Source organism: Musca domestica, unplaced genomic scaffold (genome assembly GCF_030504385.1).
Source record: "Musca domestica strain aabys unplaced genomic scaffold, Musca_domestica.polishedcontigs.V.1.1 43, whole genome shotgun sequence".
Taxonomy (NCBI): Eukaryota; Metazoa; Arthropoda; class Insecta; order Diptera; family Muscidae; genus Musca; species Musca domestica.
Window position 1 is genome coordinate 577,380 of NW_026712332.1, and position 14,063 is coordinate 591,442.

General features: G+C 36.3%; 1 protein-coding gene across 1 annotated transcript in view; it reads left to right on the plus strand.

Moving 5' to 3' along the window:
- Window positions 1–14,063, plus strand: part of LOC131804361 (mucin-3A-like) — a 221,148-nt gene that overhangs the window by 101,549 nt on the left and 105,536 nt on the right. The window contains exons 5-6 of the mRNA XM_059127193.1: window positions 10,003–10,285; window positions 10,439–10,525. Coding sequence (XP_058983176.1) covers window positions 10,003–10,285; window positions 10,439–10,525 — 370 coding nt within the window. The remainder of the gene's footprint in view (window positions 1–10,002; window positions 10,286–10,438; window positions 10,526–14,063) is intronic.

Consider the following 14,063-nt stretch of genomic DNA (forward strand, 5'->3'; position numbering starts at 1 on the left):
GTACAAAAACCCTTTCCATAGATTTGGGAATGAATCGATTGTTTAAATGGAACTTCGTAATTGCTGATGTACAAAAACCTATTATTGGATCAGATTTTTTGGGGAAATATGGACTACTTATCGATATTAAGAATAATACTCTTATAGACCCCCACACCAATTGGAAATGTAATGGTGCTATAGCAAGTGTACAGGATTCCGCTATTAAATGCATTTCGAGATCATCTCAATATACGTCATTGCTGCGAGAATTTAACGACTTAACAAAGATTAATTTCAAATCTAGAGCAAAACATTCAGTTAAGCATCATATCGAAACTACGAAAGGTCCACCCGTTTTCAGCAAACCCAGACGTCTTCCACCTGAAAAACTACAAATTGTGAAGAAAGAATTCGAGGAAATGATTCGTCTTGGTATATGTCGTCCATCAAATAGCAGTTGGGCTAGTCCGCTACATATGGTGAAGAAATCCAATGGTGAGTGGCGTCCATGCGGTGACTACCGTGGTTTAAATGCTCGCACCGTCCCAGACCGATACGCAGTTCCACATATTCATGATTTTGGTGCATTGCTGGATGGTAAGACAATTTTTAGCAAAATTGATTTGGTTAAAGCTTACCACCATATACCAGTGGAAGAAGAAGATATAAAAAAGACAGCAGTAGCAACACCGATTGGAAATTTTGAATTTACTAGGATGGCATTTGGATTGTGCAACGCTGCACAAACATTCCAACGATTTATGCACGAGGTATGTAGAGACTTAGAATTCGTTTACGTTTATATAGACGACATTCTCGTGGCATCAGTAAGTGCGGAAGAACATCAAAATCATCTTAGAAGATTATTCGAGAAACTGCGCCAATATGGTTTAACTATCAACATCGATAAAAGTGTTTTTGGAGTTGCGGAATTGGAATTTCTTGGGTATCTCGTAACAAAAGAAGGGTTAAGACCTCTTCCTAGCAGAGTTCAGGTAATACAAGCATATAAGAGACCCAGCACTGTCAAAGATCTTCGTCGTTTTCTGGGTATGATAAACTTCTACAGATGATTTCTACCAGGTGCTGCAAAGTCACAGGCAATTTTACATAGCATTTACAACGCCAATGTGAAAAACGATAACAGCGATATAACGTGGACTGAGGAACGGACACAAGCTTTCGAAAATTGCAAGAAATAGTTGGCAGACGCAACATTATTATCCTATCCATGCGAAAATGCACCAACATCAATTTGTGTCGACGCTTCCGATTTTGCCATGGGTGGTGTCCTACAACAGTATGTTAGTGGTGAGTGGAAGCCACTAGGATTTTTTTCTAAGAAATTGTCGCCTGCTCAAGCTAAATACAGTGCATATGACCGTGAATTGCTGGCAATATATTCCACTTTGAAGCATTTCCAGTATTTCTTGGAAGGTCGTCAGTTCTGCATTTTTACGGACCACAAACCTATAACATACGCTTTTAAACAGCGTCCGGAAAAGGCATCTCCACGACAACTTCGACATCTGGATTACATTGGGCAGTTCACAACAGATATACGCCATATCAGTGGTAAAAATAATGTGGTGGCCGATACATTGTCGCGTGTGCAAACAATCAGAACGCCCCATTGCATTGACTTTAAAGGACTAGCAAAAGAGCAACAATCCGATGAAGAATTGCAATCAATATTAAACGACAAAATGTCCGGTCTACAGCTAAAACTTATGAAGAATGAAGGATTTGAGATTTACTGTGATGTATCAGGCTCTACCATCAGACCTTACGTAACACCATCATTTCGAAAGTTAGTTTTTGATACTATTCACGGATTGTCACACCCTGGAGTTAAAGGTACAGTCAATTTAATCCGGTCACGTTACATCTGGAAGTCATTAAAGAAGGATGTGAGCGAATGGGCTAGAAGTTGTATCGAGTGCCAGCGATCCAAAGTTCACCGTCATACGAAAAGTGAGTATGGTGAATTCAAACCACCAACTCAACGTTTCAAGCACATCCACATAGATATTGTTGTTGGTTATCGATATCTCTTAACTTGTATTGACAGGTACACGAAATGGGCAGAAGCAATTCCTCTGGCAGACATTAGGGCTGAAACAGTAGCCTCAGCTTTCGTCAGTCTATGGATTTCACGATTTGGTGTGCCATTGGAAATTATTTCGGATCAAGGTAAACAATTTGAGAGCAGATTATTCAGGCAACTTGCGAAATTATGCGGATCAAGAGTGAAACACACAACACCTTATCATCCTCAGACAAATGGATTGGTAGAACGATGGCACAGAACTTTAAAATCAGCTATAAGATGTACAAATAGTAATGACTGGGTAGGTGCACTACCGCTCATCCTACTCGGGTTACGAATCCGAATTATCACCGATACTGATGTATCTCCTGCTGAAATGGTTTATGGAAGTAGTTTAGCTTTGCCTGGAGAACTTATTATTGACACACAGCAGCTTTCAGATGAATCTGATTGGATAACATTATTCCGGAACAAGATGAATAGTACAAAGCCAGTAGTTACAGGATGTCACAGTAGTAACAAAATTTACATCAACAATCAACTGAAAACATGTCAATATGTTTTTCTAAGGTATGATGCAGTGAAGAAACCGTTACAACCACCATACACAGGCCCACATAAAGTTGTTTCAAGGAACGGAAAAATTTTCAAGATTCTTGTTGAAGGAAAAGAGAAAGTAGTTTCTATTGACAGATTGAAACCGTGTATATTATCTAATGAATTCAACAATCAAGGACAAAATCCAAAATCTGTAACAAAGAAAGTTCGTTTCGCTAAATGACAACGCTGGAGGGGGAGTACTGTGGCGGCCGGAAAGTACTCAATAATAATTTACTTTAAAAATATTATTTTTATGTGATCAAGTCATCTTTGATTTTGTATTTTTCTTTTTTCGTCAAGTTAGCCTTGACTTTCAGTTTTTGTATTTGGTGACAACAAAATAATTTTTACTTTTTCTAGATAGTTCTTTTTGTCTTTTGGAAATTAAACATTAAACTAAAAAAAATTAAATTGTTGTGGTTTTATTCATACCAACGCACAACACTATCAAACAAAAAAAAAAACAGCCATTCCCATTATCCAAAACCAGGGGATGAACTCGTGGAAATCTGAGGAAAGTAAGCAAAAAGTAAACGTTCTTAGAAATAACTTAAAAGGGGCCAACACTTCCCTAATAATGCCCGGCTTTCAGGGTGTGGGAGTTCCCCACGTTGAGTCGATTGGGGAAATATATATAAAAATCTTAACTGGACGCTCCGCACACCGTCTATCCCTTCGCCAGCTCGGCATAACCGGAGTTTTGTTGCGGGTGGTCCACTTAGAAAAACCTTCTGTCCTCTCTGTAAAATTGTTATTTACAAATGTCAGCTGTCATAGAACAGTTGGTGTTCGTATGGCGTATCTACACCGCCCGTACTAAATATTACTTGCTCCCATGTAAGGTGTCGTCCCTGAATGACGACGGGAGAGAGTGAGTTTTACGCCATATCTCAAATTTCCCAAATAACGTCAATGATGGCGGAAGAAAGAGAAATTATATTGTATTAATACCAATATTAAATGCATTATTGGAATTATGTTGCAGTTGGAATATGCGCATATAAAAGCAAAGTCAGCACGAAGAAGCTTGCTTTTTATTTTGTGAACGGTTTCAGTGCGAGCGTAATTTTATGCGTGTTTTTAAAACAATTGTAACAGAATAAAAAAAAACAAGCAAACTATTTATAAAGAGTTAAATAAAGTTTAAAGGCATGATAGCCAGCGAACACTTCCAAATAAAAGGATTGTGAAAAGTTCAAGAGCAATACGAAAAATTGGACTGACGTTCGTAGCTGCTTAAAGAAAACCTTAGTATCTGGACGCTGATAATTTCTTAAAGATACGCTCGGCAGCTAGCGATTGTCAGCTGCATCCTGTGGTCACCAAACACCCTGTGTATGCCAACTGTGCCAGTGCCTAAGATCAGCTGCTGAAAAGTGGACTCTATCCGAAATATATTTCAACACTGCAAAATTCATCATATGGTCGTGATTTTATGTCAGTTTTCTCGCTGAGAAAGGAAAACTAATATACCAGTGGCCCAGGAAGAGTTCAGTATAACAGCAAGGTAACAAAGTGTTATAAAACGATAAACATCCTTATACTTTGGAAACTATAGCCGGCCGTTAGGCGCAGAAGATAAACAACCCAAGTTTGACTTTAATAATTTTATTTTTTTGATACTTTTATTATATTTTTTTTGATACTTATTCGAGGAAACAATTTACGTAAATCTTAGTCTAAGTTTTTTTATTTACATTTTTGTGTTACTATAGTATTTTTGTTGTGATTGTTTTTTCTTTATTTTTTTATTTATTGTAAGGGACTATATATCAAGGGCAGGGTCTTATCAACCGTTTTTTTTTTCTTGTCGTGAGACGTAGATGGTCTCGGAAATATTATATACTTAATTGAGCTCGATTAGGTAGGCGTCTTAACATAGTCGGTAACTTTCTGGCGAAATTTCAAGCCAATGAAAAATACCCAATCCCCTTAGTATAGGTCCTGATAGGGAATAAATTTAATTTTTGACAATATAAGAAAGCAAATCTAATAATAAGGTCCTTTCGACTTTGCAATTTTGATATTCAGCTTCCTAATTTTAATGTCCGAATAAAAATGTGAATCGTATTCTAAGAATTAAAATGAATATTGTTTGAGTAAAAATTATTGGAAGGATTATGGTCGAGTGGGGTGGTGAATAGAGTAAGGGAGTCAATGGGGTCCACATAATGAAAAATAGGGTTTCGTGGACCATGGTAGGGTGGGCCGAGTGGGGGTTCCGAACAGCAAGGGACCTTAAAATCCTCAAGGAATGTTCTCTGTGTGTTTTGTTTTAGAGTAAATATTTGTATTCGTTCACCCATGAAATAAATGATGTTGGACCCGAAGTTCGTTTGGCGGTTGAGAACCTACCTGAGAGTCTTGAGCAGCCGGAAGGCCAAACCGATACTGTAAGAGCGGTCCTAAAAACACCAGACGTAAATTCATGTTTTTAAGAGTTACTATTATTTGTTTTCCTTATTTCAAACTTTGAACCTTCATGGGGGACATATTCGTGAAGTGCCACTCTTAACTTTATGTTGATGGAAATATTATGATGCCCACGAATTAAGGAAAAACGGGGAATAGTTTAGAATTCAAAACAAATATTCAAATTATACCACTTTTTGGGAGGTAGAGAGGGCTAATGACCTAATTCTTCTATGAGATACTAGGAAGTGCCCGCTACTTCGTCAGCGAAAAGTTCATCTTTAAACTTTAGATTCGTTCCTATATATTAGGTATTTTTAGTTCTCAAAATGATCAATTTGTTAAGTTTTACAAAAAAAAAAAATTAAAAACCTCCTAACATTTTCAGATTTTCTTTTCAAGTTTTTCCATTTTATAAAAGAATATGATAAATGTTTACCTTTTACAACAAAAAATCTTCAAAATCTTTCATTTTGAAGATTACCGAGGAGGATATTAGCAAAACCATTGCACAATGGACCCACATTCAATTCTTGTGTCCAAACCCAATTTAGTATTATCCAATTATAGTACGCATTTTTAAATCACCGCCTTCTAAATCCTAGATACCAACAGTGACCTCAATATCAAATTTCAAACATCATTCAATCAACGGAAATTTAGTACTTTTCGAATAATCATAGTACCCATTGTCAAATTCACTTCCTTCTCTCAAAACTCTACACCAACCATATCCAAATTCATAATTCAAATTTTATCCTAGGACCAAATCCCAAATTTATTATCATACTTTTCGTATAGTTATTTCCATTTCCAAAAACAAATCCTTCTCTTCACCCCAGTGACCTTGATATCAACATTAAGAATTATATCGCTATCCCAACACCCAACGGCACATTTTGTGTCATTTTTATACCCTCCACCTTGGAAAGGAGGGTATATTAACTGTGTCATTCCGTTTGTAACATCCCTAAATATTCATTTTTTGATGATTTTTGCCAAATTTGTTCATGGATTTTTCTACGGTGGCGAAACATTGCATTGTCATAATTGGTTCTAATGTTTTCTTTACCCTAAGGTGGAGTGTATTAAAAGATACACACACCAATAGTGGCGTCCACATGAATAATAAACCTACCACCAACATGGACTTACTATCAAATTTACACTCCAACCTTTATTCTCAAACCAAATTACAAGTTCTAAGCTTAAGTTGGAATTTTTTTCTAAGCTTTAAGTTGGAATTTCAAAAAAAACGCTTTGTTACATCTTCCCTGCACTTAATCAGTGACTTTCATATCAAATTTCAGAGTTCTAGGACATTCCGTTTGTCCAATAACAAGCATTACATTTTATATTTTCGTGTGGGTTTGTACCAGATGGACTGGGCTGAAAAAAGTACTAAAACCACAAAATGCTGCAACATTGTTATTAGACCAGAGTTGTTGCCAAACGTATGAAGGATTTTAATAAATTCATATCTTTCATATCGCTCATTCGCAGAGTTTTTATACAACCGACCGGAGTCCACGGACCTAGTTCGCTCGATCGAACACGATTGACACAACTTCATATTAAACGGCAGGAAAAGGGAACAGAATTATTATTAGGCGATCGAAATTCATGAACTGAGGAACACAAAAGGTCACTCGGGTGGGATAATGGGATTTTCGGAAATCCATACTTTAAAGTTTTGAACAGTGAAAAAAGGCGAACGGCCAGTAAAAGCCATAGCTTTGAATTTTTAAACTTAATACTAAAACTACTTAGAAGATTGTGAATGAGTGACTAATAAGGGCTAAAACTGCCTCCACGGATTCATTTTTGTGTCGAGTGGCGAGATAAGCTTTTTTATCGACAGAAGTCCATTCTGCGATTATCATTAGATGTTCATTATCATTCTTGAGAAATTTATTTAATGAAAATCCCCAATCGAATAAGTTCTTTTTGTTCTCACAAAAAATGCAAAGGCCAATGTTATAGTGTTGTCTTAAACTATATTCTCAAGCTTCAATTAACATTCTAGTGTCTACCTCAACCATAAATTGGTTAAACTACATCAGCTGACATTTTAATTTAGAGTTCTTATATTTACGTACCAAATAAGCAAATTTTATAATAACACTGTGCAACACAAAAATGATTACGGGGAAAGTAGTAGAGCTAACAAGTAAAAAAGCTGTAAGTTCGGCCGGGCCGACCTTTGAATACCCTCCACCATTTGGAACGATTTTGACAATTTTCAAAAAATAAAATCCATTAAAAATTCTGTTAAAATCCTTAAAAATACCGAATGTAGCCGTTATATTAGGTCTATATGACGACGTGGATCTGCATAGGTAACTATTGTCGTAAACCATTACAATACTCAAATGCGAAACTTGAATGAAAAAAATCGGTGAATAATGTACCTAAAATCACAAAAATACCGAATATGGAGATGTACAATTATATTGGGGCTATACGAAGAGGTGGAGCTGTACAGACAATTTTCTGTCTGAGGCTGTAGTATCCATTACGAACTGAAAATGCCAAATTTGAAACAATTCCGGCGAATAATATCGCTAAAATCATCAAAATATCCTCTCATAGACTGTAGCAATCATTACGAAGGATAGAAGGACAGACGGACGGACATTGCTAAATCAACACAGAATTTTATGCTGATCAAGAATATTATATATATATATATATATATATATATATATATATATATATATATATATATATATATATATATATATATATATATATACATATATATATATATATATATATATATATATATATATATATATATATATATATATATATATATATATATATATATATATATATATATACTTGACCAGCATAAAATTCTGTGTTGATTTAGCAATGTCCGTCCGTCTGTCCTTCTATCCTTCGTAATGATTGCTACAGTCTATGAGAGGATATTTTGATGATTTTAGCGATGATTTAGCGATGATTTAGCGATGATTTTAGTATATATATATATATATGATCAGCATAAAATTCTTTGTTGATTTAGCAATGTCCGTCCGTCTGTCCATGTTGATGTAAGCACTCTACAGGTCGCAATTATGGACCGAAATTTAGAATGGAGGTGGGGCTGGGGTCACTATAGAACCCTATTTCTTTTGGAGATGATCGCATAATATTTAGGTCGAAATGGACCAAAAACTGAAAAAAAACAAATGTTGCAGTAGCTATACAGGTCGCAATTATAGACCAATCGACGCGGAACTTCGCATGTAGCTATAGTTTAGGGCGGGGAAGAAACCTACCAATTTGGGTGGTCATCGCATAATATTTAGCGGGTAAAATAGACCATATCTTTTGTGTTGAAAAAATTCAACATTTTTCATTAAACCGTGAATATTTTAAATCCCGTCGAAATCACAAAGCCATGACAAGGTTATTTCTTTACATAGATGTTAACATGCAACAAATCGGGTATATAGCAAAATATGTGCGATATATATGTCTATCAAAGAAGATATGCTTGAAGGATCTCTTATATGTCGAGAACGGCTGAACTGATTTCGACAGTTCTCATTAATTTAGAATGGCCTCTTGGCAGGAAAGAAAAAACGTCTAAAAAATTGCATAAAAATATCTCTCTAAAGATGAAAATATTGATTTTGTAACATTTTCTCATATTTTTTTCAATTTTGTCATATTTTTGGCATATTTTCATTTTGAATTAAACATTTGGTAATATTTCTACAGCTAACAAAACTAAGTAGTTAGGATATCAGGATATCATATACAGATCGCATTTATGGCCCGATCCTTACGAAATTTTGCATGGGGTTACCGCACATTGCAAAAGTCAAGTAGTTTTGGATGGCCATCCAAAAATATTCAATGTGTGAAATAGTTTAATAACTTTTGTAGACTAAATACGAAAATATCCATTCCAGCGACTTTTTGGAGAATTCACAAATGCAGGAAAGACGCACTTCTGACTATTTCGTTAACGCTGATTTCGTTGAAGAACATAGTCAAATGTCTGTAACTCATATAGATGCGTTTCAGTCAAAAACCAATAATAAATGTTAATCTTTTGCCACTTCTGAGACCATTTACGTGCAACATCTACCAATAAATTGGAAATGAGCAAATTCGTTTAAGTTGCTATTATTCGAAAATTAGAGAACGAAACATGATGGTTTTCTTTTATTATTTGTCACAATATCTTGTGGAATTCTTTCGAGTATCTCGCATATATAAACTGTATGGTTTATTATAGTGTTGTAGGGTATTCAACGGTCGGCCCTTTGCTTACTTGTTTTATATATATGAATATATGGTATTGGGGTACGTTTATACCTTTAAGACCCATAGTAGAATTTTATGACAAATAATTTTGTGAAATATTTTGACTTGCTACGTTCCCGTTTAAATTGAGTTTTAAACCATATTTTAAAAAAGGACCCAAAACCCTCTTTGTTGGATCGCTTGAGGGTTAGATTTTTCGACCATATTGCCGAAAACACTATATACCTGAAATCAACAGATTCCAAGGAATCTTAATTCACAAAATTCGGTAGACGGGGGAAATTGTCCCTTTCCTTTCGATTACATTGCGATGTAAACTATGAAAATGCCGATATATGTGCCTTATTTTTTAGCTCTACCTCTTTTGTTATTTTTCAAAATTGGTAATATTTTAATTACTAGTGTATCGCAAGTCCTATTTTCTCAGCTTTACCTTTAGAATATACTCTCTTGCTAATTATCCAAATTTATGTGAGCTATGCAGAATACCTTTAATCCATATCTAGATTATGAAATTATCTCTGATTTACATTCTGCCATCATTCGTTGCTTAACATTTCCATACTTCCTGAATAAGAAAACCTGTAACAAAATCAATTTGTTCATTTACATCTTCTTCTAATTTCATTATCTCTATCTAACTCACTCTGTCGCTTTTTTCTTTCTTATTACAGAACCTCCTTTGCGTCTAATTGACGACCAGGAACGAGATGTTGGTGATCGATATTATAAGACAGGCAGTACCATAGATTTACAGTGTCAAGTATCCCGTAGCTTTTTATATAAAGAAAAACAAAACATTTTAAAATCCCTAAAGCCTTTAAACGGTCCCAGCAGTGGTGTCGGAAGCAGCAGCAGCAGCAGTGGTGTTGGTGTTGGTGTTAGTCCCACTGCCAGTGGAAGTAGCAACAATTTCCACAACAGCAACACGAGTAGCAACACCAATCAAACTAAAATGTCAGCCAGCAATGGCAACGTCATGGGTGTCAGTCCCGGTAGCCTGGGCACTATTAATGGCTTTGCATCTGCCATTAATGGGCAATTCCCCAGCACCAACATCAGCCATCAGAACAACAATCGGCCAACAGCCACCACAACAGACGACCAAAGCGCACTGTTGGAAAACGAATTCAGCAATTTGGTGTTTTGGTCAAAGGACGACGAGGACCTGCCGCCCGCAGCCTTGAAACGTTTAAGGTAAATATTTTGTAATTTGTTTTTGGTTATTTTTTTTTTTGTTTGGTGTCTGTATTTGCGGCACGGTGAGGTGGGGTGTTGAGGGTGTGTGACAGGAACTACGCGGAATTTTCAATTCAACACCATGAGGAAAATGTTGTAATTAAGTTAAGCGACAAGTGCGAGTATTATTAACAGTACCCATGCAAACAGGCCCTGGCACACGCACACAAACACACAAGTGTTTACTTTTCATTTGCACATCCCAGGTCCATCAAACCAAAAGCGGCAGTGGTGAGAGAAAAACCTTGCCATGAACTTGTAACAGAACCAATATCGAGTGGGAGGAAGACGGAGCGTGGTAGTGACAGATGCGGCATCAATTGATACCAAGGACATTCTCAATTTACCTAGGACGAAAGAAGGAGGGAGAGAGACATTTTTGTTACAACACACTAAGCGGCAATTTGTTCAAACAAAGAACTTGAGGTAAACAATTTCTAAGGAATTAACCCACCAACTATAGGAAGACGTCCGTCCGTCTTTCTGTCTCTCGGTCTGGTTAACAGGACAATGTCTAAGGCTTTGGGTTATTTACTTTAAGTCGAATGATTTGAAAGTATTCGCCCATAAACCTCTAGTCGCTGTGTACAAATTTCTTAATCAAGCATAATTGTACAAATATAAATTTTAATGAAGGAACGAGCCAACTAATTTGTCTTCATAATTGAACTGATATCTGAATAACGAAGACGCACAGTGCGGTAATTTACTTTTGATGCTGCCGTTTAAACGGCTTAATTGGAAGTAAATATTTAAATTTGGTTGAGGCAACGACCTTGGGGTTGATAGTCGCTGTAGACTTGCAAATAACTTTTTTAAGGCACTTAGTATTGGCTTTAAACAACAAGTGGTGGGCAAGAGGGCTTTGATATGAATGTAGGTAATGCCAATGTAGTCCGTAATAGATGGTTTGTTGTATGTTTTGGCGTCAAATAACTATTATGGGACCATGACAGAAAATTGCATCACGGATCCAGGCCTTCGTATAGCCCTCATATTTGGGTAAATCTCAATATTCGGTCATTCCGTTTGTAACTCTTCGAAATTCTCATGTCAGACCCAACAAAGTATATATTTTCTTGATCTGCGTAAAATTCTAAGACGATTTAGCGATGTTCATCTGTCTGTCTGTTGTAATCTTTCGAACGAACCAAGATAGAAGGCTAAAATTTTGCAGACATTGTTATTTTGCCAGTAGGCAGGTAAAGTTCGTAAATGGGCCATGTTGGTCCACGTTTTCATTTAGCCCCCATATAACGGTATCTCGCGATATCGGGTATTTTGACGATTTTAGCGACATTATTCATTGAAATTGTTTCAAATTTGGTACTTGAAGTTCCAAAGGGATACTACAGCCTTAGACAGAAAATTGGCAGTGCAGGTCCAAGTCGGTATTTTGATGATTTTAGCGACATTATTCACCGGTATCGTTTCAAATTTGGTATTTGAAGTTCGTAATGGATACTACAACCTATGACAGAAAGTTGTCTATGCAGGTCTAGGTCTTCGTATAGGCTCCATATATCAGTTCCTCCATATATTCGGTATTTTGAACATTTTAGGTACAATACTCACTGAAATTGTTTGAGATGCCATATTAAGTGTTCGTAATGGATGCTACAGGCTGTAACAGAAAGTTGTCTATGCAAGTCCAGATCTTCGTATAGTTCCGATGTAACGATACCTCCCTATATACGATATTTTGGTGATTTTAGCTACATTATTTACCGTTTATTTCAAGTTTCGAATTTGAATATGGTAATGGCTTATGACAACCATGCCTATGTAGGTCCACATCGTATAGACCCCAATATAACGTCTATATTCGGTATTTTTATTATATTTTATTATTTTTTGAAAATTTCCAAATTCGTTCAAATGGTGGAGGGTATTCAAAGTTCGGCCTGGCCGAACTTATTGCTTTTTAACTTGTTATGATTTAGGTTACATTTTTGAACAGAATTATATGAAACTGGGTAATTGGAGATCGTAATAAGCACCTCCTTCTCTGGCAGATAATTGATTGTAAAGGTCCATGGTACAGTATTTTTCCACGGAATTTTTTCTATTTTCCAAAATATTCCCTATTGGTAGACGGTATTTAATGTTCATCCTTGCCGAACTTAGCTGATTTTTTACATGTTTTGATTAGATTTCAACTTATATTCCCACCATCAAACAAATCAAATTTACAACAATTTAGTACTTTTGATATTTATACCCTACATCACATAGTCGTAAGGTTTGTGCATTTGTTAATTTTGTTAGTTAATTTTGATGATCGTCTTAGAATCACTTTCCTAGTCGATTCATGCATGCCAGTCCCTCCGTCCGTCTATCTATCCATGTATGTTTGTGCACCAAATGCAGGCTGCATTTATTATCCGATTGAGATGAAATTTTCCAAACAATATTTTTGTCTGACCCAAGGACGAACCCTCTTGAAATTTGTAAGAATCATTACAAATTTAGATATAGCTCCCATATATATCTTCAACTGATTTCGGGTTAATTTTGCACCAAATGGCCAATATGAGCCTAAATGACCAAAGTTTTGGCATATCCGACCGAATTCTGTCTAGAAGCAAGTACATCAAATTTGGAGAAAATCGGTTCAGATATAGCTATAGCTCACATATATATGTTTCACCCGATTTCGTGTTTAAGACCCTCACATTCGTAATATGCGCTCCACAAGAATAATATTTAATACCAGATTCAGCCCAAAAATACCTCTGTCAAATTTTATCGACATCGGGTCAGATTTGGATATAGCTCCCACAAATATATTTGTCCTATATGATGTGTATTGTGCACCAAATAGTTAATATCAGCCCAAATTGACTGAATCCTGGCAATTTCGACTGAATTCATCCTAGAAATAAGTACCTCAAATTTGGTGAAAATCATTTAAGATATACAGGGTGAGATGAAAAAAACTGGAACCAACTTCAGACTGCTGTCATTTTTAGGCCACTCGTCCGACAGCTTTTAAAATTATTCCAGTGACAGCTCGTTATATTGTTTACAAGCGTATAAAAGCATTTTAGTGAGAATTTTCCAGAAAAAAGTTATTCGTGGTGGAATTTAAGCGTGATAGTGTGATTTCTTTATATTTGGCTGGAAAACCACAAGTGGCTATCGTTAGAGCACTACAGCATTTAAATGTGAATAAATTTTATGTGTCTCGTACCATCGATCGTTACCGTGATACTGTAGCGTAGCCCGACGTCAAGGAAGAGGACGGAAGAAAACAGCAACATCAGCAGAAATGGTCCGAAAAGCAAAGAAGCGACTTGATCGAAACCCGCGTCGCAGTGGCAGAAAAATGGCTCAGAATAAATGCCGAATATTATGGCGAAAATATTCTGGAGGGTGTATTAAAGCCTTGGGCACGCAAACATTTTGGCCGCGGAACTTGGACATTCCAACAGGACTCAGTACCATCGCACTCAGCACGCGCCAAGAATGGTTACAAATGAGGTTCCTCGCTTCA